The sequence below is a fragment of the Brienomyrus brachyistius genome, chromosome 15, assembly GCF_023856365.1.
Source record: "Brienomyrus brachyistius isolate T26 chromosome 15, BBRACH_0.4, whole genome shotgun sequence".
NCBI lineage: Eukaryota > Metazoa > Chordata > Actinopteri > Osteoglossiformes > Mormyridae > Brienomyrus > Brienomyrus brachyistius.
In genome coordinates, this window is record NC_064547.1 from 7,140,094 (window position 1) to 7,167,486 (window position 27,393).

Here is a 27,393-nt window from a genome sequence, read left to right on the forward strand (position 1 = left end):
AGTACATTCCAGGCCCAGTTCAGCCCAGTATAACTGCCCGTCTGCATGCAAAAAAGGACTTATATTAATTAATGTAACCGTAATGTCCACTGAGGCCATGCTGTTATCAAATCCTCCTTAACACATTAGCGTCACAGCTCTTAACACAATTCAACAAATAGCTTGTTAATTTGAGGTTAATATGGAATTACTCTGTTTATACCTGCAGTTAAAGTTAATGATTAGCGATCATAGAGTTAAATGTTCTGATAAAATGCATGATTTTGTTTTGCACAGTGGTCTGGATGAATGTGTTGTCCCATGTACACTTATCACAGACGATAAGCGAAGATCCTCCATTTAGGTTTCAATGTTATTTTCAGGGTGACTGTCACCCCCTAACCATCAGCAGATGCATAAACGTGAATGTGAATAGCACACTCTATAACTGCAATAGCTAGCACAGGGTACAGCTGCAATAGAAATTACAGCATATAACTGCAATAGCTACCATAGGCTATAACGGCAATAGCTAGCACAGGTTGTAACTGCAATAGCTACCACAGGCAATGACTGCAATAGCTAGCAGAGGGTACACCTGCACAAATAGCATGGACGCACACCCAAAAACCTGCAGGCATGCACACCTGGGCACCAAGAAATATCTCGCCAGTACTTCTGCCAGTAGCCGCCTGAAGGGGGCAGGAGCTCGGTTCCCCACAAACGTAGTGTGTCGTAGTCAGACTCAGGCATAGGTGATTTTACCAGGAGGTGCTAGGGTGCAATTGTACCCCCTATTAGTCAGATGAAAAATAAGTTCAATAAAATTAAATTACATTGTAAAGTTATATTTGAAAATACAGTTTGTGTTAGTCATATCAGCGGGTAATAATAAGTTATCCATCCATCCATTTTCCAAACCGCTTATCCGTCTGGGTCGCGGGGCGTCCGGAGCCTATCCCGGAATCAATGGGCACGAGGCAGGGAACAACCCAGGATGGGGGACCAGCCCATCACAGGGCATAATAAGTTATTGTAAATGTCATTTTTTTTTACAATTTTTATTTATCGGGATGGTCCTTCTCACCTTACACCCTCTGGGAGAATAGCCTGAAATCTCTGAATGCTGTGTTTTATGAGTTAAGTGATTTATAACGAAATTAGCCCCCGAAAACAAATCAATGAACACCCACAGAAGTTATACTGGGTTGTGATAAAAAATGAAGAATTAAAATGTTTGAATGAATGAGGTGGCCTAAATATGAGACTACAAAGGAAATAGGTTGTACGTTTGTAGTTGCGGGGGTGGGGTGGGGGGGGGGGGGAGAATTAACATATAAATTAAAGGCAATACGAAACAGGGCTCTTAGAATGACTCCTGTCACAAATGAATCAGCCACCCTAAGCCCAAAAAGCCTCTTTGCCCAACGGTAATTTGGAGCTTCATTTTGTAAAAATTGCAAATTAGAGCCGCTGCAACCTTTCCTTCTGCATGAATCTGCCGCCTGTTCACTGGTCTGAGACGAAACAGCGGGAATGGCAGTTGGCAGTGAGCGGCCCACTGGACGATAAGGCGTCTTGGTCCTCGCGTCTCTCTGATTCTCCGAAAGGCGACTCGACCTGGATCGAAACTTTAATAGTGGTTTCTACCTGCTGTCAGAATGAATTTTATTTGCGAGGCTTTTCCATGAGGTGAAGCACAACTGAGCCGGAATGAGTCCTGATCTCAGTGGCATCTTGGATAAGAATCCATGCTTCTGCGTGCTTTTGGTTTTGCAAGAACTGGAAAAATCCGAGAAGAGTGGACGTTTAACAGTCAGGTGCAGGTGGCATACTCTTAAAGGAACGGCACTATATTTCAAAAGAGGGGTTGTATTATTATTTTTAATATATCATTAATATTTCTATAAAGTTTGTGTAATAGGGGTGGCTGTGACTCACCAGTTAGAATGCTGTTTTGAATCCCATTGGTAGCATGGGAATTCACCATTGTCCTCTTGAGCACTACCTTTCACACTCAGTAGCTCCAAGGTCTTTCTCAAAATATACATCGCTTTGGATAAAAGTGTCTGCTTGTTAAATGTAAAATGTGTCAGTGTTGTGTGGAAGTGTTGCACTAGAATACGATGTTAATTCAGAATGCAAGCTATGTATTTTCCATACTACTGATCCAATGCAAGCATGGAAATGCAAATTCTGGTATTGGGACTCAAACCCACAACCTTGGAGGTTTCAGCCCAAAGTGCCTCCCATTGAATTGCCCCTTCACTCAGTATAAATCTCCCTTCTGAAGTCGGGATTTAGTTGAGATCTCTGCCAGAGAATCCTGAAATCTCATTAAGGCTGGATCAGCTAGAATGCAGTCCTGCCCTTTTCTCTGAGTTCCTGATGTGCTGACTGTCATCGTCACCGATACATAGGCCGGCTCTTGTCAGGGATGTTCATGCTCGACGCTAAACAACAGCTTTTCAGGCGAAATGGAGACAAATCCCACCTCTGCCACATTGTAGCGTCCATTACTCACATTCATTGTTCTGCAAAATGTTGTAGGAGTGAGTTCAATAAAACACCTCCCAGCCGTGGCCATCATACTGTGGTCTTTGGGGTTCTATAATGCTGCATTAACCAGCCGTTCGTGTGTTTACTGAGAGTTGAGATAAATATTCTTATTTTATGAGTACAGACGCTCCTCTGGTTTCGAATGAGATACGTTCCGAACGGCCGTCCTTAATTGGAAATGTTCGTAATTCGTTATTTAACATAATTTCAAGGGTATACGCAAGTACAAAGAACTAGGATGCTGGGAGTACGCTGCAGCGCGGCGGGAGTAGCAGCCAGAAGTCATACTAGGAGGAATTGGTGCACAGAAAAAAAAAATTTGATGTTGCGGACAGGAAATGGGAGCCCAATGAACATAATTTTGACTTACAGTCCTCTTCGTTCGTATATCAGAAAGTTCGTAAGTAGAGGAGCATCTGTATTACTGTACTTAACATTTTGTGCTTAGGTTGCACATTTGGTGTTAATTTACAATCAAAATTATAATTTGTGTGTTTGCTTATTCCAGAACGGTAACACAGTGACTAAGCCTGTTACTGCCTCACAGCTCTAGGCTTGTGTGTTTTGCTGTCTTCTCTCATTGGACAAGCTGTGCAGGTTGTTGCAACCGACACTTGTTTCTCAGCTCCCCTTTATGGAATTCCTTGTAATAGCAAAGAAAATGGCAGCTTTGACACTTGATTCTGTTGGTGCCATAACTCAAAAAGTATTTGAAGCATCTTTTCCAAAATTAGCAAACAAATCGTATGGGTGAAGGACAGGAACTGCTCAAGTTTTGAGACAAATCACTCTAAAATTGGAGCAAAGTGACTTAATGGCAACAAAGAGTAGACATTTGACCTTCTGAATGCGATAAGCAAAAAAGCATTTGATTGGTCTTATTACTATTGCACAAAAACATAGATGATTATCTACACCTGGTTTTAGCCCCAAAAATGAAGCAGTGTGTGACAGCAAAGGAACCACTTAATATTGTGAACACAGTGGCTCTAAAAGTAATTTATGGATCTTTTACAAATTCTGCAGATACATTGTATGGGTGAATATGTGCTCAAATCTTGAGACAACTCATTTCAACAGTAAGCAATATCGCAAGGAGAATTGGGCAGTATTATCGTAATATTTTTGGTATACTGCTTGAACCTGGTGGGTTTGAAGACCATAGGACTGCTCCCCTTCACTCTGGCGGAGATCATTGTCATCACTCTATTCCAGAAAAACTGCCTTTTTTGTCCAGCATTTGAAATGGCACAGTTGCCTGAACTGATGATTCCTTGTTGGAGTCTCAGCACAGACATCAACCTGTTAGCTTTCTGGAAGAATAATAACAAGGGGGGCTGCAGGACCCCATGTTTCATTAGTGAGTGCACCCCCCATCATGTGTCCCCCAGGTACTCTTGCAGTTTTAAGACTTGCAGACCAGGTGAGTTATTAGAATGAATGAGCAACTCAGATCATCATAGTGACCTCAGAGAATGTCAGAAGTCAGCCGGGAGAAAGTTGCGTAACCCCTGCTTGACTTAACTTGGCTCTAAAGGATTCCTGTCTTACCCTAATAAATGACAGGCTGTTCACATTGCAATAGCTTCATAACATGAAACGGAGCATGCAGTCATCTATGGAGTGATGCATTTCCTGCTTTCGGTTTTCCTATATTTTGTCCTTTTAACTTGATGTTACCGTGAATGGGAAATTGGAAAAGATTAAAGGAACCGTGATGCTGAGGATTGCATGAAACCGACAGGGTGAATGTAACCATGTACGTCACAAGGAGTGCCTCTGACGGTGATTGTAATCAGGACTGGATTATGTCTGGGGAGGCTCGGAACCTTCTGGGTGCTGAAATGCATGCGACTACCTGCCAAGGTCATCCTTATTAACTCTGAAGAATGAAGTGTTGCTGTTCGAGTCTGCAGTGGGAACACTGTGTGTACAAAAGATGCCTCTCCAATATATTGGATACCTGATAACGACGGGAAGGTTTAGTCTTTTGTTCGTTAAATGAACCCTTCACATTGTTGGTCAGGCTTAAAGCAGATAGTACTAGATGTGTTTAGACATGGTGTCGCCCACTTCAGACAGCTACTGATTAAACCAGTATAACGATCCGACAAGCTAATTGTAGAGTTAATAATCGCATTTTCTTTGCTTTTTGGTGACCTTCTTTTTCATAGGACTAGAAGGTTTGGAAACTCCACTCAATAAATCATGGATTATTATTTTACATGCAAGCTTTTTTCAAACCCGTACATCTAAATTTTGCATTATTTAGTGAAATAAGCATACATATAGTACATGTTATTGACTAGTAATCAGATGACTTTTGTGACCAGAGGAAAAGCTTAGTAGACTCAGAGTTAGAGTCAGTCTACAGAAAAGATGGAGGTATTGGTATAACCAATGGTGTTCCACTGGTAGTCGTGTTTTTTTCAGTGTTTGCAAAAATTACGCTACTGCAAGTCCAATGGAACACCAAGACTAATGACTAATGCAGACTGGTTTCCTTTGCCCAAACAAATGGCGTGAAGCCTTTTCTGTTCGGATGATTGTGAGTGCTTTCAGATTGAACGCACAGATAATCAGCACCTTGTATGACCGAGTCATTTGCAGTGATGGGAGACTATCGATGTCCTAGATTAAGCCTGTAATGCTGCAGTAGTGTTATTCATCGGAATCGTACCGCTAAAATCTCATTAAATTAAAACGGTATGACGATGCTTTCTGTCTAACAGTTCAGAGTGATTATCATCGTTAAAAATTTCCTCGTTTTCCATTTACTGAGAAATGTCCCTTCGTCGTAAATATCTTGAATGATCGTGTCACTAATAAACATATCATTGGCTTGTATAAATAAAGAAGGCAAATGTATGGATATATGATCATAAATATGTTGATGTTCAATGGTCTGAGAAGATTAGCTGTAAAATACTTTTGCATGTTAATATTTGCTCAGAGTGTCGTTTATATTCTCCAGTGATAAATCCTAAAAGCATTTAGTAAAACCCAATTCCCAGATTCACATTTCCATTGTGGCAATTTTAATGTCCTGCATGTTTATTGTAGAAGGATTTGTAGCCATAAACACAATTCTAATGACAGCCTCAGAAAATATAAAGTATTTTTTAACATTAAAAACACTGTTTAAATTTCATTTAAGATCTGAAATGGGGCACCTCCGACTCACATTAAGTTAGATTTCCTGTTTTGGAATTCTGTACTTTGTAGCATCTAATTCTCGCGAAACATCTCCCAGTTCAGTGCCTGATCCTAGCATATAGATTCCAATGAACATTCAGCTGCTTTTATTTTTCATTTAAGGACCTTGAGTATAACAGAAATCAAATATAAAATTTAAATCTGAATTTTTTTCCAAAATACTTAAAGCCTATAGTTTTATCATTATTGGGTGGCATGCGGTTCAGAGGGTTAGACCTCTCTGCCTATGATCAGAAGGTTGCCTGTTTGAATCCTGTGCTTGGCATGCTGGCTACATCTGCTGCTTAAAGCCCCAAAATGCTTCAGGGGTGCTGGATAAGTAGCTGAGCTTGTACTTTACACAAAGCTTCACTTTCATTTCTGTGTGTGTGTATGTGCCTTATAAAGGAGAACTAGTTGGGATTTGTCAAAAACACATTCCAGTGTGTTTGTGTAAATAATGCTTCATGTCAACTTGGATTCATATTATTACACTAATAGTGAGTGACAACAGCTTTTGTGGGAAGTACAGTATAGTCCTATAGTCCTAGTCCTATATGATTTAGCTTTCTTTGAAGTGGAAAGATGAAAATACTGTGAAAAGTAAAGTAAAGTAAAAGTAAAGTGGAAATAGTGGTGTAGAACAGCCGTAACTGAATTATAAGTAAGACTCAAGCCTCCATCTCTGGTGTGTGTGTGTGTATGCAGTATATATATATATATATATATATATATATATATATATATATATACACACACACATACACACACACACACAGTCTTACTTTGTTATGTCGCCCATATCTCTCCCACTTAACGTTTTGGTGAGAGATGAGGATGGCGAGTTAACAGAGTTGCCTAATCAATAACCATATAACACCATATTTACATCGTATAATACATCACAAAATGTTGATACTATATACAGCTTTATGTTCAGTTAACTGTCAAACGTTCACTATATAACACTGCATGGCGTCGGTCATAACGACATTTTGTGACTGAACATTACCACACCCGATTTCCATCGCAGATTTCAAGTTTGTCAGTCTTACCCCTACGTAACGGTTTAGTCGGATTTGTAGCGCCGCAATTTATCCGCTTCTGTTTGTCAGTGAGAATCGCACAAGGACTAATGGTGAAGCTGAAACGCTCGCTAAAGAAATTTTCGGGTTTTCGATGGTTGATCACTGTAATAAACACGTTTCCATTTTTTGCTCATCACTAAGGCATGTGAGCTTTTTCTCTCTTATAGCGTTCATGTTTATGATGTAGCTGCCATAATAATGAAACACTGATGCACTTTTCCTAGCGATTAATACACACAGCTTGACTGCATCAGTCGTGCAACAATTTCGAGTGTGGGGTCGGGTTCAGCAGCTCAGTGACATTTATCAGGCAGGAAACTATGGTGAGATGCTGGGGGAGGGGTTTGGGGAGGCAGTCATAGCGTTAATGAACTTGATTGTGAAACTGACCAACACACCAGTGGTCATTAGTAGGAACTAATGACATGATAGGATGAAATGGGCGGGGAATTACGGGGCCCCCTTTTCTGGCCTGGTAAGGCAAGGAGTGAATCTGGCAGCTTTAGATAGATAGACAGTGGATTCAGATTTATTCCGTCAAATTTGGTGCTGCTTCCTATGAGTTCCAAGCCCCCCCATCACTGCAGATCCTCCTTATGCCCCCTGTGTCGCCCCTCTATGCAGGCGTACTGTGGAATCTGTCCTCGTGTGACGCCCTGAAGATGCCCATCATCCAGGACGCACTGGCCGTGCTCACCAACACAGTGATCATCCCACAGTCAGCCTGGGACAGCTCGCCGCACCAGGAGGACCGAAAGCTGCAGCTGCACTCCTCGCAGGTGCTGCGCAATGCCACGGGCTGCCTGAGGTCAGTGTGCATGCCGCAGCCCTCTGCACCACCCCCTGCTGGCCGTCATTGCGTAATGCGGGACTTTCCCGAATTCAGCCAATGAAATTTCCTCAGAGTTGATGCAGTTGGAGAGCGAATTCCCAAACCTCCAAAAGTTATTGGGAAACATTTTCAAGGATATTCCTGTGAGCTTTGTAAATTTAACGAAAGTTCTTCCTTGGATTACATGAGGACTAAATGAGTTTTGCTTCTCAATGCTTTAACATATAATAAGGAAGCCTAACCAAGTCAGTGCTGGTTCTCACCTCAAACACAACAAATAATAGACTGAGTTTTGGAAATTTGCTCCTCATTTGGTTCCCTGTGTCTTCTTAAGCAGTGTTTCTCAAACCAGTCCTTGGGGACCCATACATGGTCCATGTTTTTGCTCCCTCCCAACTCCCAGGGAATTTGGAGAGAGCAAGAATATGAACCTGTCCTAAAGTCCCCAAGGACTGGCCTGAGAAACACTGTCCCTAGTGCATGTCACTGCAGTGGTTGTGGTGAAAACTGAAAGGACGTGATCCACCTCAGTAATGTGATATCGTTAGTGTAGGCCATAATAGTTTATGAGGAAAGGAGTGGCCATAAATGTAGAGGTTAAAAACCCACTTGCAGTGCTCCTTCTCTTGCAAAGGCTTTTAATGGACTTCATACATACGGTCATGGCCATTTTGTGGGATACTCTGTAAGGGGTAAAAACCCATCAAACACGTGGCTGTATATGGAGGAATTCCATCCATGTGAAAATGTCAATGCCGTTATCGCTGCTGAACTCCCGCTGTGTTCATTGGTAGCATTACCTCTGTCACCCCCCAGAATTGATACAGCATGGCAAAAAAATAGCAGAGTCCCGTCTCCAATTATGCCAAGAGAACACAAAGTCACTTTGCAACTCTGCTGCTAAGCCTTGATGATGATTGAGCTTTCGGCGTAGACCGCAAAGTGCCCAACAAGCATTTTAAACCCAAGTGTATGGATAACACAAACTGTTAAACTGCACACTTAGTTGAAGAATGTGTGGATTCATTGATTGAGTCTGTGATGCTTGACGACAGGTGGGACAACTTCAGAGTAATGGTTGTGTGTATGTTATGTTTCTATCAGTCTTTGAAATTTTAATTCTGTTGGGCTAAATATCACTCATGCTTTAGAGTGTTCTATCTTGTCTCTATAGCAACATGACAGAATTACTTAGTTTGCACCCAATGCCAGGGCTTATGTCTTTGCTGTTTGTTAACCCAGATGTACGAGGTTTAAAGAGGGTGGAAACATTTTTTTATTGTCATCTTTGATACAGAAGTGTTGTGTTTTATTTCATTTTGCGTGTTTCGGTGTTCGTTTCCCCCATAAATTGTTGAATTTACTTTCTACTGGGGTAAAATTGCTGGAAAAAACTTCTTGCTCTTTTGCGCTGATTGCCTCCAAATTGAAAAACACACATTGATTTTGCCTGTGAACTTTCCTCAGCCCTGGATACCTTTGTCTAGCTGGGGGTGCTGTGGCGTGCCAATTACGACCCAACTGTGGAGCCGTGTTCAGAGCTGCATGGGTTAGACCAACAGCGTGAACTCAATGTGATGTTCAGACTCTACCTCAGTATGCTGAGGACTCCAGTATTCAAATATGTGCATTTTTCCCCCATTGTATCCTTGGAGACCTGAAGAAAAATTGCCTGACATCCGGAATCACTTTACAAGTAAAATTCTGACAGACCTCTATGCCCTGTCTGCTGTTATACTGATTAATACCACAAGTTGTACAACATACCAGGGAATGTTCAGCTTAAAAATCAGCAGGTCTGTCTGCGGTCAGCCTTGATTGATGTGTTTACTATTTGGTCTTCCAGGAAACCCCCTGTGGTACCTAAGGGGCTGGAGGCTACCGCAAGTTATTTACGTCTTCATCTGTATGGATGCGGTGGTTGACAGATGCTAAGGATGCGTCTCTAAACACAACATATGCCCTTATGTGTCTTCATTCTCCAGATCCAAAATTTGTTTAGAAGGACAGGCACTGGACAGATAGGGCATTCACTATTGCATCAGCATTAGCATTTACTCTGCTAGTTCTATACTGTATATTGCTGACAAATAGCCCTTGTAAATGTGAGTTATGCTCTGGTATGTGGACCTTCGGTGTTGTCATACGGTGGCCATAAAGCTTACCGGTGACGTTAATATGATTTGTATAAAATTTGCCTTGTGATTCATCATACATTTTTTTTTGCCTATTTTATATATATTTCAAACTCCTCCCAGATCTCATGGGGGGTCCTGGAGAGGAAGTGAAGGCGTGTTTAAGTTTGCAGAAAGCAAGGAATATTTTACTGTATAGCGTCTATATTTGGGTGAGAGGTATTTGTTGCAGAGCTGGTTCAGTGTCAGCCTTGGGAGCCACCAAGGCCTGGAAAACAAACTTCCGCAAATGGGAGCTTCACTTCCAAAGGCTGGATTTGGAATTTAAAATGCACGACTGCCACTGAGGGGAAAATAGAAAGGCATTTTATATCCAAAAAGCGTGAAGCTCCAGTCCAAGTAGGTTCAAAAACCTTCACCGCTACTCAAGTTCAACGACCCCTACATGCATACGTACGTGTGGTTCCTTTGAATATTTAACACTAACTGGAGCTTAAAATCATACTCATTTTCATTAACCCAGTAATCCCTTTATCTCTGATTGCTTAGGAATTTTACGCTTACTCAGAGGTTTAATAATTTTAAATCCTCTGTCTATAAAGGGATGGTTCTTTGTCCCTGTGTGTATCTGAAAAATGACATCCCATAAATGTCATTGTCAATGAAATGAAAAATCTAACTGCATTTTGTAAAGATCATGGGACATTTCCGCTCAGTAAGTGTGGCATTAGCTGTGCCATCATCTTGGAGTCTCCTTCTAAATACCTTTACCAGTTATTATTGTGCACAGGGTCACTTGCTACTTTCATGTTGGGCTGCAAGAAATATCAACACTGGGGTAAAACGTGAATGCTTACAAAACCATTTAAATAGCTTTTAATATGGTGCAGCCCAGTGACAAGTAACTCAGAAGAGAATGTATATCTATTATTAAACAGTTATGAAGCCACAATGTTGCAGTAGGGGTCTGTGTCAGAGATTTGGGTTGAGATGGCAAATGGAACCATTTGACACAATGAAAACATTTATTTTTTATGGGTAGCCAAAGATCATAAAGTCCAATGCAAATATAACCCCCCAAAAAATAAAGTAAATCATGCAGGCTCAAATTCAAAACTGGTGCTTCAGAGACAGTGGGGAAGCGAGTGGGTTACCAGCAACTGCGGGTCTCGGAAATGGGCTCAGCACTAGAGTCTTTGTGAGTAGTGAAGAAAAAATAATCACAGTTTATTCTATATTGTTGCAAAAATTGACTTTTTAACTAACTTGTGCTCAGAGCACTTTCCTTATTGGATAACATAGTGGCTGTGGCAATATATTTTTGGTGGCACTTTCCTTATAGTGATCATTATAATGTATTAAAAATACTTCATAATGCATTATAATGGTCAAGTTTTCATAATGTATTATGAAGATATTTATAGAGTATTCATAATGCAGAGTAAACATGGCTGAAATATATGTCTTTTTATAAATAGTTATAGACGGGTTTATAATAGTTTATGAATGCATTATAATGCATTATGAAGGCATCTATAATGCAATATGCATGACTGCTCTAAGTAAAATGTTACTATATTTTTCATCAGGAGGTTATTAGTTCAGGTCAGAGGAAGGGCTCTACTTTGTCCTGTTGGGCAGAGATCTCTGCTTCGGTAATAAACAGAGGACGTTTTAACAAAAGGTTACGTGCTCAGGTTCTGCGAGATACCGGTTCTTTCCTTTGGCAGGTCTATTTCTGCGAACAGCTCCAGTTAAAGGATCAGATTTAAAAATGTATCAGATGTAGCAGTTTGGTGTCTGATTTGGATGGAAATATCATCTGGGGAATTAAATAATATATAAATGTGTGAGAGATTGGACAGCTTCAGGTTTAATTATTGCTGAAAAGGGATGCAGTGTCCTAGACTTACCTGCACATTCAGTTTGTAGTCTGGCCTACCTTGACAGGTATATACATTGCTGTGCAAAAGTCTTAGGCAGTCAATGAAAATGATGTTTAAATGATCTTTATCTTGGTGATATTTTACTTGTCACAGTGTGTTAGTTTTCAAAACCTCTACCAAAATCACTCCATTAGTTCCTGCAACCAGGCAGTACACCCATGTACTTTTTGATTCGACCACTACCTGACCTCATATGACTAATCAAATACTCATTGACTTTTATAAACTAATTCGGTTAATGACTTAATTGAGGTGGTGGTGAAATTTAGCAGATGCATGGAATGGCTGGGCTGCCCCTGAGGAGAAGTTTGGGAACTGAAGCTCTCTGTTCATCTATCCATCCAACAATATTTCAGTAATTTTTTTGAGACACAGAAGTTCTTGTTAGTATTTGTTATTATATTATTGTTAATTTTCTAATTGTTGTAATCTTAAATTGTCTTTTTTTCTGACAAATATGCACTTAGTACCTAAACAGCTTTAAACATTTTCTTATATTATATTCACACACACACACTGTAATGTTGAGTACCTAAAACATGGAACAGAGTTTGTATGGCTGTACAGCATCTTGGCATAATTGGCATATTTTAAATGCCATGCTTGGGTAACAGCAGAACCCTTGCACCAGGGTTCCCCAATTCCATGATCTCACAAAAAATTGGTCCTGGGGGGCAGTTTGCAGATTTACTCAGGTAACTCCCAGGTGTAACAGGTGCGTCTGAACAGGAAAATCTGCAGACTTTCTTTATGATTCTGGCCCCCCAGGACTGGAGCCCTGCCTTAGACCATAACCTCAGACGCTTAAGCTATAAACATTTGAGAGCTACAGTTGATTCTGTCCCTTGTTAATTGTGTTCAATATTTAATTAGCTGACAAAGTATGCTAATTGATTTGATGGGATTTATTGAGAGTAACAGAAAATAAATTGGATGAATAAGCAGTAAAAGCTGTGAGGCTCATTAACGGGTGAACATCGGCCATCGCCTGCCGGCAAAGTTAATGCCAGGCTGCAGATCAATCCCACAGTGTTTGCTTCTTTGTGAAGACTTAAAAGTAAAGTGCGGTCAAAACATCCACAGCTTTCTAATTCAAGGACATCTATTGATCTGCAAAGAATGCCACATCAGGTTCTTTTTGTGAATATTGATTGTTTACAGCTGACAGACATTTTGTAGGCCTATGGCTTGTCAATGTCATGAGAGAATATGGATCTATAGCCTTGTCCATTGGTCCAGGATGTGGTCCTACATCCTGTCTCATTTGTATTCAAGCCCAAATGCTTCATGAACACTGTAAAGGGAAGGCCCTTTGACATTCTTCTGTGTAAACCATATCTTTTGCCATCTGAGCTATCCAAACAATGACTTTATTTTAAAGTAAGTACCAATTTGTAATTCTGACAAGGAGATTCTGAATCTCGAGTAGTACCTGTCAGGAAAGAGATGGACCGATACAAATTCAGATGTCGGGTCAGTTGTACGTCTGTGATATTCTAAATCAGTATTCTTTTCTCTAAAGGGTTCAAGGGACCAGGAGATGAGAATGAATGTTTGTTGCATGTCAGATGGCATGTTTTAATGATCTCACAAAATAACAACATGGAGACCTTCTCTAAACACTCACTCCCATTTAAAAATGCAGGATGCTGGCGTCTCGGTACACAACCAGCTCTGCTTCCCCTTTGAAGTTTGCCTGAAAAAAGGCTCCGTTAATGACCGCACATCATGACTCACCGGCACTCCGGGATAACGTACACGTTGTGTATAGGATATTTTTTTTAAGTCACGTGAAAGTACACATTTCAAATCGAAAAACAGGACATGGGAGTGTGCACCTGAGGCTTTCCAGGTCCACAAATGAAAATCTACAAATTCTAGCTTTTTTAGTTTTATGGCTGTAGACCCCAGTCGATCTTGCGCACAATACAAATAAAGAGCCCCCTGCTGGCCCCCGTGCACCTGAGCCCCGCTGTTTTTTTCTGTAATTGGAAGCTAGTGAAACCCATTGCTGATTCACGGCTGGCGTAGCGGACAGAATGAGCTATCGGAGTTCTCACCCGGGCCAGGTTCCACCTGCAGTAGATACCACATGTCTGCTTCCTAACGAGCCACGTCAGTGCACAGCAGAGGACCCCCCAGGCGATGGCGAAGTGGCTGGGTGTGGCCCCCCTCTGCGTGTACCCGTGCCCATCACTGACACGCCATCCGCTGACGGAAAGCTGTGGACCCCACCACTGTGAACCTCCATGGGTGGTGCTGGGGGGGCTGGCTTGGGGAGGTCTTTTTTTTTTATCAAGATTGATGGCTTAATCCCTTCAAGAAGAGAGCTTTGTCTCAGAACATTGATTTCTGAGCTGAGGCAGGCAGCAGCACCAGCGAACAAAATTCAGGCACAGGATGCGGAGGCTTAGGCTTCTAGAGAGACTTATCAGCCAACAGGACATTACTCGCGTTACCCTTTTCAAATCATAATCATTTGTAGAGGAGACGTGATGGTTGTTAGTGCACAGGCAGTCCCCAGGCTAAGAACATCCAACTTACGGACAATTTGTACTTATGAACGGTCTACCATAAAGCCTATTTGTTAAAAATTCAGGTTAAATATGACAGTTCGTTATAACGAATACACACACTACTTTGTGATGCTCATGAAAACATTGTGCGGCTTCAGTGATTCATTGGCTCGAGGTACAAAAAAGTACCGTATATAGTTAGTTTTATTATTAATATTGCATACTCGGGCGGCATGGTGGTGCAGTGGTTAGCATAGTGGTGCAGTGGTTAGCACTGTTGCCTCACACCTCTGGGACCCGGGTTCGAGTCTCTGCCTGGGTCACATGTGTGTGGAGTTTGCATGTTCTCCCCGTGTCGTCGTGGGGTTTCCGCCGGGTACTTCAGTTTCCCCCCACAGTCCAAAAACATTCTGAGGCTAATTGGAGTTGTTAAATTGCCTGTAGGAGTGCATGGGTGAGTGTGCCCTGCGATGGGCTGGCCCCCGGTCCTGGGTTGTTCCCTGCCTCGTGCCCATTGCTTCTGGGATAGGCTCCTGAGACCCAGTAGGATAAGCGGTTTGGAAAATGGATGGATGGATTATTACGTACTGTATGACTTTATTATTTTTTCGACTACAAATTTGACTAAAAGACAGACTTAGGGAAGGAATCTTGTTGGTAACCTGGGGACTGCCTGCATAAGCTAGGCCTCCTATAAGCTAGTGTTGCTAACTTTGGTCAGCTGGCTGGCGTGAGATTTTCGATTGGAGACAAGTCTGCACACTTATTTACAGGTATATAACCATTTAATTACCTTGTAAATAAGCAGTCGGTTTGCAAACTAGCCCAACGGTTCTGATGTAGGTTTACAATGGAGTAAGAATTCTTGCATGGGTGTGAGAGTCTGAAAGCGTGAGTGTCACGCCAGATGTGTGAGAGTTGGCATCCCTGAAAGGTTTGAAATATTTGATAGCTTTGAAAGAAGAATGACCTATGGATCCACAGACAGATCATTAGTTCAGCACCAAGGTTTTATCTCCAGTGATGCTGAATAATAACCCAGTGTGCAATAATGCCCAATAAAGGGAGATGAGCATGATTTTTGTGAATGATGCATCTTCCCAAATGCTAGATAATCACAAGCTCTCTGACATTTACTGGATTTGAGTAATGAGAAACGTGTTTCCCGATTCATCTTCTCTCATAGCCGGAGACCTCAGCCAAATTTCCGAGCGATGGCAGTGGTCTGTCCAGGGACAGGGCGCTGTTGCTGGGGGCCACGTTCGGTAATTCCTGGAGCCTAATGAACAAGATTCTCCAGGCCCATATATTGTGATTTCAATAGTAACTGTAATAACAGGAAAGAGAAAAAAGAGTAGATAGCCAAAAGGAGTCTGTTTGTTGGATCTATTCACACCAATGTGGGATCTTGAGAAAAAAAGGAATGTAAAAATAGAAGCCTTAATTTTGATTGCACAGTTGGCATTGATTTGGACAGAGCTAATGGACGTCTAATGCTGTAATTAGCTATTAAAATTAAGACTGATCCATTAACATGGCCTCCCTGCTGGGAAAATCGTTTTGGTAAAGGTGTTATAGGGTAGATTTCTGTATAAAGTCTAAGCTTTTTCCTGATTTAAAGTGTGAGCCACTATGGTCAGTGAACAATGGCCATTTAAGACCATTGTTCTGAAACTGTAGGAGAATATTGTAATTTTAACTATTGCATTGACAAGGGAGTCTTATTTCTTTGACAAAGGTGCTTTACAGAGAAGATGCCAGATGCCTCCTGTCAGACTGAGCAATATACGGTTTGTTCTTGTTCTACCTAAATAGGTAAACATTTCAGTCAGCTAAGCACCTGAAGGCAAGATGTAGTGCATTTATTTATGTAGCACAAACCTTTGTCTAAAATGATATACAATTGTGAAAGTTGGGCCAGACAATCTCTGGAGCAATTAGGGTTAAGGGCCTTGCTCACCCGGCGATCGACCTCACAGGTACAGAGTCTTAACTCACAAGGCCTCACACTGCCCCCCATATTAAAATATCATAAATTCAAGTATATTCCATTCATTTATCTACCATTCTATACAAACACTTCATACTTAACGACTTACCCGTTAGACGACCGTGCGGACTTAAGAATAGCTGTCCGACCACTCGATATTGTATGTTGCACGAGAACTTTGGTCGTGGAAACAGCTACGCGACGTCTCAGCATGAAGCATCTCATCTCGCATCACCCTTCTTAGTCTCAGTCTCGCTCTCGCAGTCACTCAGTATTCACTACACTAGGTTTTGCAATCTCCAAGACTACTTATTTTGTCTATAAATTTGTGCTTTATTGTGTAATGTATAGAGTATTAGAGCTGACTTCCTCTATTCTATTTATTACTGTATATAGTGCACTACTGTATGAATGACAGGAACAAAATCATATAAATGCTGCAAAGGTGACATTAAAACAATATCTAAATATGGCTGACACAAACCCACTACCAGTACAGTACATTTGAAATATGAATAAGAGGCGGCTCCTCGCTTATTGACCAATTCGCTTAACGACCTAGTCATAGGAATGAAACTCGGTCATTGAGTGAGGAGTGTCTGTATGTGTATGATGAAATGTCTGTTGCATGCAGTAATCTGTCTACTGCTTCTAGGACATTCTGTGATGCTTTGCTTTATTGTTGGCACACATATTTATGAAAAACTGGCAGTAATTACAATATTGTTACGGGAGCCAAATCCAAACTGCAGTGGTCGGAGCAATGTGTGTTTTGCAGGCTGCTAATGTGATCTTATGAGAAATAAATTCCCTCGATGTGATGCCGCCTGACCTGCCTTGTGGTTAGCGTCTCCGTAGCTCCCCTGTGTCTCCTTACTTGTGTGAGATGTTGGCACCGGTCCATCCGTGGTCCTGCAGAGCTCCCCTGTAACAGGATGTGGTCATGCCGCTTCTCATTAACGATGACTTAAAATATCTGTTGAAAAGTAACAAGCAAGCAGGATTTCAGAACGTTGCACAAAAACAAGAATACCAAGGCAAAATAAGCCTTTCACCCCATCTGAAACTATCCTTCACCCATAATTTCCTTTTACTTCCAGAAAGATTTGATTAGCATGAATATTAATTAGAAGTTTAATTAGTTAAAGTAGTAGAAGAGTTGGGGCTTGTCTGAAGCACATATTAGCATAGCTGACATTTTTCTGTGATTCAGTTCACCTTTTTTTCTATTGTAATGCTGAATTTTTTTTGTCAAGGCTATATTGGGGGGAAATTTGTGCTCTGCTGGGAGTCTGAGGCATGTCAGACTGAGAAGCTGAGCCAGGTTAAGTCGTTAACATGGCTGCAGTGGTACTTGCAGATACTCGGTGATGTGTTATGGACACGCAGATATGGGAGCAGGTAGCCCAGCAGTGATGGATTTGTATGACTTATAACCAAAATATTTGCCTGCAGCCGCTTGCTGCTGTTCCCTTGAGTGAAGTTAATTAAATTTATGGAGGGAAAACAGCCAGCTGTTGGTCATACATATGGATAAAGTGCAGGAACGGTAGCTGTGGGTAAGGATGTCTGTTTTGCTGCTATGTAAACAGAATATTGTGCTAAGCGACAACGTAATCAGACGGCACTCAGTGCAGCAGATTGTGCACTGAATCTTGTTTATACTCAAAAGGAGGTCTGTGGCTAAGCTAGGAAAACTTGCAGTGAGTCTGAATGCCAACTGTTAATAAGCATGTTGGTCAGTGAAGCCAGGAGACAGAGCGAGGGAGAAGGTTGGACGTCCTGAACTGGCGGGAAATAAGGTACCTGCTGTAAGGCCTGCTGCAGGTGGGATGGTGATGGGAACTACGTGGCACAGGGGAGGGATGCCATGGGGTACAGGAGTGGAGGTGAGTTTAGAGAACCTGCAGATGGAATTAAAACAAAAGAAAGTTGACAAGAACAAGCGAACAAGATGGGTTTAGGGTTTAGGGTAGGGGCATTAAGTGCCCCAGTGACATGAAGGAATCCTTGCTCTCCAAACTCACACACTTACTAATGGACCTGGTCGGTGATTTAATCCATTCTGATCATATACTGCTATTTAAATGCGCGAAACCTGGGATTCATTACCTTTTATGCTCATTTATTCCATAAATGCCAAGGCTTAACTGGTTTGAAATAAAAAAAAAAAAACTAAAAGCATACATGGTTTAATTCAGAGCCCTAATGTCCTATGCAATCAATACATCAACATTTTGGCTTTTCAACTCCTGTGAAAAGACAGTGTAATAAAGGTTTTTAATTTTCTAATTCCATTAAATTCAGAGTAATTTCTCCTCATGTTGACGTTAGTGGAGTTTAACAATTGAATTTTCTGGTATCAGAAAGCAAATTGCAGTGAAGTTAAATGTCTTGTGCAATGTGTGTGAGAGTCTGGACTGTCTTATGCAGATTTAGGTGCAGCTCTGTTCTCATCCCAGAGGACGATTTCTTTGTCTCGCCATATGTCATTTGTACATGTGCATCCTGTTATTAACAGTTTATTGGTTTTCTCTTGATGCTGTGTTAAATCAAACCACTGGAGAAGAGTCTAGCGTCTACCACCAGAGCTGCATTACATTCATCTTGCTTTGTACATGTAGTATTTGAAAGCTGCAGAAAAATTATTGCGTGAATAAAAATCTTGAGTTTGCTGTTGTGGTGGTAGGAGGTATATCATAAAATACCTGCCAACTAACAATGGTGAAGGTACATTAGTGGTCCCAAACTCTGGTGAAGAAGGGGTAGGGGCCTGAATCCTGGGTAGGGATGGGTGTTCTTTATGATGGTGTAGAGTCTCTGGGGATGGGTTAGACGAGGGGGCTTGTGTTGTGATAAGGGCATCACCAGGCAGATCCTGTGCTGGAGTGCAAAGTGCAAAAGACCAAGAAACATCTGCCTTTGAGACCATGAGACTGGTGGGTTATACCTGGAGCTAGCTGGAGAGAGAAGCTCAGGAGAAAGATGTTTGGAGAGCACTTGTTGGTGGCTTATGTCCCAGAAGGCTTTAATAGTAGACAGGTAGAAGCAGGGACGGATTACGGACCGGGCCAGCGGGGCCGCTGCCCAGGGGCCCCTAGCCCAAAACAATTTGCAACGCTTATCAACAATGTATTTTAGAGGGCCTACATTCTTTGATCCTCTGCCTACAAGGGCCCCTGACCCTATAGGGAGGGCGTTTGGCTGCCAAGGGCCCTTGAATTGTGGTGGTTGTGGTGGTGGTGGTGGTGGTGGTGGTGGTGGGGGGGGCTCTCGCGAATGTTTTGCCCAGGGGCCCACACAACCCATAATCCGTCCCTGGGTAGAAGGATCTCGATATTTGCATTCACCACTCAAAATTCATACCTGTAGTCTAGATGTTGATACTTGCTTTTTTGACTCCATGTCAAAGTGCAAAATACAAGTTCTTGATTTCTATAAAGTTCTCGGTTTTTCACAAGCTCTCTTTTGTTATTAGCATCGTTTTGAGGATGACTTGGGTACAAGGTGTGAATTACATGACTGCAGATTAAGCTGTAGCTCTCCTGCCCTGAAATGGCCAATCACATTGTAATAACTAGGAAATGACAGTTTAATGTGACCTCTGGTTACCTTAGTTTACCCCATGTGCTTGTTTAGAGGAACATATGTGATCTTTAAGACACTTACTGGTGTAACAGATGCAAGTGATGCAGGAATCCATCATTGCAGTTTTAAGCAACATAGCTCATCCATCAGTATTGCTGTCGTACTTAAACTCATTCGACTGTGTCGTAAAATCAGGCACATTGAGGGCGTGTCAAAGCTCCGAGGCAGTTTTAATCATTTCTAGCAAAATAAAATTTGCTTTTAAAGGGCTACGAAGTATCGACCTTCAAATGGCCTGTGCAGAATTATGCAAATTACTTTGACGCACGGCAACTTTTTTGTCGGTTAAGCAAATATAATTGCATCACTTATAAACAGTGAGACAATACAAGGTGTCAACATCCACTTACCCTCAGGGCAACATTAATCAAATATTTATAGCAATACAGAAGCAATGGAGTGGAGTCAGTTGAATGACAAGGCCTAACAGAGTATGTTCTCTCTGGTCTGTCTCAGCTTGATGGATCTGCATTGTAAATGACGCTGAGGAACTGTGTCGCTTTGAAGCTGAGAACACTTCTGTTTCATTATTCAGGCTCCAGATATTTGTTCTGTACACGCACACACATTTAGAGCGCGGAGACACTCAGCCGTAAACCTCTGTGCAAAAAAGGGAAGATTGGCAAGCATTGCTGCGCAGGGAGGGGGTTGGTACACACTGCGCCTGAGCTTGGTGAGGATCTGCACGCTGGGGTGTAATATTCAGTGCACCATTGGGGACAAGGCCCTTTGGGCCTTGGAATAGTACTCACTATACTACAGTAGTACTCAGCATGTCAGTACTCATTAAACCAGTACTCACTTGGACAGTATTAATATATTCATTTGGAGAGACAATGTATTAATATTCATTGGTGATGCTCACACTGATCTGTATACATGATATGTTTGTGTGGTTACTTCTGAACAGTGCAAAATGTACAGAGCTTATTTAATTAAATATTTAACAGGGAATTCCCAGACACACACCCATACACACACATATATATATATATATATGTATATATTTCTTTGTCCTATTTTTGTATAGTATTTATCTAATACTAGTTTGATTGTTATGCATGCATGTATGTATGCATGTTTCTGTGTATATGTGCTATTTATGTTATTATGGAAGCAGCTGCTAAATTCCATTGTATTCATGTAAAGCACTTGCATAGTGACAAATAATTCTTGATCCTTGAGATGTGGGCCGTGCTGAGTAACAGAGTGACTGCTCACTGGATCCGGACACGACCGGGTCCTGGACTGGGCTGAGCCAGTGTTCTCCTTGCAGGAACGTGAGCTCGGCGGGGGAGGAGGCCCGGCGGAGGATGCGCGAGTGCGAAGGCCTGACTGACTCACTCCTCTACGTCATCCAGAGCGCGCTGGGCAGCAGCGAGATCGACAGCAAGGTCCGACCCGGCGTCTCCCGCTTTCTCACCCAATTATCACTCCATCCCAGTTACCCATCTCTCATCCAATTATCACTCTGTGCAAAACGGACGCAAGGCAGGTGCATTGGGGTATGGGAGTGTTGGGGGGCTCTGGTAGCAAAATAAACAGCTTTATGGATGGCCAAGTTCTCAAGGTTGCCACAGTCACCTGTGACATCATAATTGCGTTCCTTAATTGTGATTTAACTGCTGACCCCTGCTCAGCAGTGCCACAATGCTTTCGTCTTAATGACGATTGAGCATTCAACTGTACCGTCAGAGAGAATCAGCTGTGCTCAGTGTCCAAACTCTGCTTCCAAATATCATTAGCAGACGTCCAACCGAGTGCGATTACTGTTGAGGTCTGCAATGGCGGTATTAAACCATCCGTGACTGAGGCCAGTAGGGTTTGCTCCAGCTCAGGCGGGTGACGGATATTGCCTGGATTCACCGCTGTCTCCACTGGGGGAGATTTCTGTGTGTTTAATCTCATCTCAATGTTAGACCCAGAATCAGGGTTTCATGCACCCTATTTTTTGCCTCAGTTTGCCTCAGTCTGTCCCGTATTTTTGTACCCATTTCAAACCCCCCACCCCCCCGCCCTGTATTTCTTAAAAGACTGAAACCATACTGACTAGAAACTTGAAACCCCCTATAGGTCAGTCAGAATCGCCCCTGTTTGCCCAGTCCATCTGCGTTTCCTCTTTTAAAAGATTGAGTCTGGTCTTGTCCTCCAACTTTCCTCTTTGTAATTAGTCTTCTAGCTCCTGTCTGGATTCCAATCTGCAGAATCCTCCTAATGAGGACTCTGGTAATATAATAACAGCAAATATCACCTGCTGAGGTTGTCTTGTGACTAAATCATCTGATCTTTTCATTTTCTGGCTTAGGTGCATCAGTATAAAGCCGTCTCCCAGTGTTCTTTTCTCTGGCTAAACCCGGTGACTCACTCGCCATGGTTGATTCTTTACAGTCGCCTAACACGTCGTTTCTGTCTGTCCACCGCATGGGCCGGTGGCTGCATTGGCTTCTGCTCGCCTGCAGGATGTTATTACACAATGATGCCTGGCCGCCGTAGCTGGAGGTCCACGTACCGCCTTTGTTCTGGAGGCCCGACAAGAACCGCTTGACGTGGGAATCTGGCAGAGAACGTATGTGAATTGGGAGGGTGTATTTCCTTTCAGGGACTGATGGTCGACGAGGCTGGGATGGGATTAGCACAATACAAGAGCAAAAACAAATAAGTTAGTGCAAACGAAAGCAGATCTGCCTCATGGTAGGTGTCTTGTGTTGGAAGGAAAGCCGAAACTAGTCGTGATCACGGATCGGGAGCTGACTCCAAACGAAAGTGAGCTTTGAAATGCGGGGAATGAGGGGGCAGCTGAATTGAAGACACCTGGATAGTGGCGGTCACCCACCTCCCCTCCCACGGATGGGCAGAAGCCCCACCCTTTTCTGGTGGCACTCTTGTCTCGCATTGACAAGTGCTGCATGTATTTCATTTGCATTCATTTACCCTGTCAAGCATTTCGACGATGAATCCCGAAGGGAGGAAGAGCAGGGGGAGCCTTCAGCAAGGTCGTCTGTGTTTGGGCTCGGAGTACAGGCAGCAGGGTGAGATTCAAACAGACAGGTGACACCCAGAATGGCACGTCACCTGTGTCACATCGAACACAGCCATCTGAGGGCCCGCATGGAGACCACCTATGTCATTCCCGGCCCCTAACAACCAGTTTTTAAAAAGTGTTAATCACTTTCCCATCTGTGGCCTCCTCAGAGGATGTTTCAGGGTTTGAGGCCTACCCGTCAAACATCCAGCTGTCATTCTGATTGTCTCTGCAGTAAATGAAGGGTGATTAAGCTGGGGGATGGGGGCATTTTTCACTATCTGATACCAGTCATCTCCTAATCCGACGTGAAAGAAGAGGAGCTGTCCTTCATCTCCACAAGAAAGAAGCGAACGTGTGTCACATGATCCATCACCATATTTAAACTAATCAGAGTCACGTGATTAATCATCAAATTTATGCTCATTACATTTATTTTTTATTCATTTAGTGAATACTCATATCCAGAGTAACGTGATTGGTCAAAATAAACCAAGTTTATTTAACAAAAGCACAACAGTACAGCTTGCTGCAATAGATGCAGGCAATGAAATGAGCTTCCGTGAGAACTCTATAAAGTAAAATAATAATTCAAAAGTTAAAGGTAAGTATATAAAATGTAATTGCCTGCTGAAATATTTAGAGGTATTTATGTGGGGGGATACTAGCAGCCATACCCCTGATTTTAAGTTCTTCAGAAGATTTGCTTTTTAATTCATAGGGTTTCAGTTTTGCTTCTGGTGATTTTAGTATCAGTGAGGCGAATCGCTGTTTCATGCCTGTCAGATAACACTGCCTTGCCCTTGTCTTCCCGCAGACCATAGAAAACTGTGTGTGCATCTTGAGGAACCTGTCGTACCGCCTGGCAGCGGAGACCTCTCAGGGACAGCAGGCGGGCGCTGACGAGCTGGACGGCCTGCTGTGCGGAGATGCCAACGGCAAGGACAGCGAGAGCTCGGGTTGCTGGGGAAAGAAGAAGAAGAAGAAGAAGCTGCAGGATCAGGTGGGAGAAATGGTCCAGATAGGGATGAGGTGAGGGACAGGGCAACGGGGCGAGCCTCAGGACCAGGTGGGCCAGGCAGGGCCTGGGTGAGGGACAAGGGAACGAGGCGGGCATCAGGAGGAGGTGGGCTAGGCAGGGCCTGGGTGAGGGACAAGGGAACGAGGCGAGCATCAGGAGGAGGTGGGCTAGGCAGGGCCTGGGTGAGGGACAAGGGAACGAGGCGGGCATCAGGAGGAGGTGGGCTAGGCAGGGCCTGGGTGAGGGACAAGGGAACGAGGCGAGCATCAGGAGGAGGTGGGCCTCGGGATGTGCTGAGGTACAGGGGGAGGCCCTTATCTGCTAGGTATAGAAATTAGTTATTTCACAGTGCTGATTTATTTTCATGAATGGGGGTTTCTCTGCTCACAGAGGGGCTCTCATGGACACTGTGATCTAATGGCATGTGAGGTACCAACACTGTAGGTCAATATGTTTAGGGTCCTTTTAATTCATTACATTGCTGCCTTTGGGAGGCATAGCGACTCGGCGTGGAGCAGTATGGCCTGCAGGCTTTGAGGCTTTAATCCCATCTCCCCTTGTGTCATGCATGTTCTGCCTTATTATGTTGGTTTCCTCCTTGGTTTCAGTTGGTGTCTCCAAAATGAATTATGTTCCGTGTTCCCTGCCTGATATCTAAGGTGTGCCCAGTGTTGTTTGGAATTGTTCTGCGCCCCAATTCCATGGAACCAGATAGATGGATAGATGGAAAGATGGATTAACGGATAAACGTTTGTACTTATGAGCGGTCAGTCACAAGGACAGTGACATCATATATGTGACCTAAAGACGCATGCGGACCTGAGGCCTGACAGCACATCCTGCTGAAGGGTGCCGGTACTTTCCACAACACAAAAGACAAGTTAAGCCAGCAGATTTGAAGGAAGGCCTGGGCAGCGGCAGCCGGAGAAGAAGCTGATATCTGTCTGCTATCCGTCCTCACCTAGTGATAGGAAACTAAATCGATTACAGAACCACACTGGCCGGGTGCTTAGAATGCCTTAATGCTCATCCTCGCACAGTTCCCGGGTACTTTGATCTGTCAGCATTCGCTGTCCTGTAGCACCAGGGAAAAGCGGCAAAAGGTAGCACTAGAAGCGATTAAGGAGTAGATTCTAGAATAAAATGACCATGCAGAGAGAGGAAATGCTGGTCAAACCGTATTGTTTCTATTACAGGTGTCCTGGCATTTATTACCCGAATCCCACACTGTACCGTATATTTGTGAGTAGAAGAGTCTCTCACTGCCATATCCCGAGAATTTTTTATATGTAGTTAACTCAATTCCAGGTCAAGTGCAAAACCTTTTTTTGTTCAATAAAACAAATATGCATTCTATTTCCCAATTAATTGCTCATAAATGAACAAAAAATAAATGGCACAGCATTTTAGTGACTATGCAAAAGATTGATGATATATTCAATATTGAATGTAAGTAGGAAGAATAGTCAAAAAAGAGAGCTTCACTAATCACTGCCTCTGTACGGGAGAGTCCCATTTATATAGAATGTAGAAAAATGGCACAATGCAAAAAACATTTGTTTTTTTCATGGTAAACTTGTGCTAGTTTGCCAAACAGCAATAGGGTCTGAAGGAACCTAAGCTAAGCCGAAAGATGTGCCTGAGAACAGCTAACCCTGTTCAACAATTATCCTTGGTGTCCCCCTTTGTGTTTTGATATTTTCCAAAACAATCAGAGACTGAAGGGGCCATTCCAATACTTTGGTCAGTGGGATCCTATAACTACTGCTCCAGTACTGGGCCCGGGAAAAAAACGCCCGAACATTTGAGGAGCCTCGACATTCCCGACCGGGTGATATCCGCCAATCCCACCCAGACACTCCGAAAGGGGTTGCCTGTGCCACAAGGCCGGAGAGGAAACTAATTTCCGCCTACAAATCATTTATCAGCAAGTCCCCCTCACCCCCCCACAACAAGTCTGACATTTTGCTTTAGAGTGCAGCTCCTCGGAGCGACTCACAGTCCAGCAGGCATCACTTTGTAGCCCTAAAGGCTGCCCCCCCCTCGCCCAATGGCCTGCTTATAAATTGGAGGGGATGTATCACCCAACACCAAAATGCCCGCCTGAAAAATGTGACCGTCTACAGCTCCAGTAGAAGTGAAAAGTAAGTTATGGATCCCTAAAGCGCTCTCATGATGCGGCGAGCCCAATCAGGGCTGAGCTCATAAAAGCCGCCCCATCAGTCATTCCACTGCTCGATTCATCACCCCTGTCGCGACGGCGTTCTGTACACTCGCTGCACGATATTAAGCTGATCCCCATAGCATGCAAATCACCATCTCGGGCACGTGCTATCATTCTCGCATTCTTTTTATGTTTTTAAATCTTACTGGCTTAAACGTTACAGAATGTAGTTAAATAAGTAAATTAAATTACACTGGTTGCATTTTAACACCCAAGGTACCGCATCTTTAACTGCTAGACTCCCCACTGGGCTATTTATCATGCGTCCCGTGCTTGACAGGCCTATGACAGAGTTGCGGGACGGTGACTTTAGATCTCACTGCTCAAGCAGACAGTTTTTGGGGAGGTCGCAACCATCCGCTTTCCTTTCACCACTAAGAAACATAACTCCATTTGTTATCATTTAGTGGCCTGTCCTCCCACAATCCAGGCATTTCGAAAATCCCTCTAAGCTATTTTAGGCCATTTTTAAATTGTAAATTTAGTTTTTTTTTGTTCTTTTTTCAAGCTTTTGAAACTGTCTGTGTGCTCGTTACCCAGAGACCGGAGCGTACGCCCCAGCAATACATCCGTCTCGATCGTTATCAGGAAGAAACTCAACGACGGCAGAGCAGACGAAAGCGACCTCGCCCTCGCAAAAAAAAAAAAAAAAAAAGTGTTTGAATAAAGGATTAAGTATTCAGACCAGAACTGGGAGATTGTTTCCATAACAACGCACCCACTCAAGGTTGCCACCATATTGCCGATGGTATACAACTCCCAAATTATACTTATACTACAGCATCCATCTGTGATTAGAGAAATGATCAGAATAAGATAGATCATCAGTCTTTTATCAATGGCATAGTTAGCCTCCTTGCTAGATATATGATATATGCATATAGCCAGTACAGTAGTAAGGAAATGAACGTTGTGTGTTGATTTATAGTATGCAGAGTCTACAAAAGTATTGTGGTCAAAGTGTTGGCGGCATATTATGGGGATGAATGCATCAATTTATGATCTTCTGGTGACCAATTTGTTTAGGTGGGGAGTGTGGCATTTAAGGAATATGAAATGATGTCCCAAATTTGGTTTGAGAGGGAAGTTCATGGCGGGATAGAAAACAGCTTAAAGACAGAGGTGTGAGCAAAGCCTGAGATCAGAGGACAGGGTCGGCCACTTACTCTCAATCCCCTTAGAAGTTCTTTGTGGTTAAGGGTCTTGCTCAATGGCCAAACTGGGTTCCGCTTACCAGC

At 42.9% G+C, this 27,393-nt stretch overlaps 1 protein-coding gene across 4 annotated transcripts in view; it reads left to right on the forward strand.

Annotated features, from left to right (window-relative positions):
- Window positions 1–27,393, forward strand: part of LOC125708726 (catenin delta-2-like) — a 260,750-nt gene that overhangs the window by 185,524 nt on the left and 47,833 nt on the right. For all 4 annotated transcript variants that reach the window (XM_048976476.1, XM_048976477.1, XM_048976479.1 and 1 more), the window contains exons 11-13: window positions 7,446–7,629; window positions 21,165–21,282; window positions 23,728–23,913. In XM_048976476.1, the coding sequence (XP_048832433.1) occupies window positions 7,446–7,629; window positions 21,165–21,282; window positions 23,728–23,913 (488 nt within the window). The remainder of the gene's footprint in view (window positions 1–7,445; window positions 7,630–21,164; window positions 21,283–23,727; window positions 23,914–27,393) is intronic.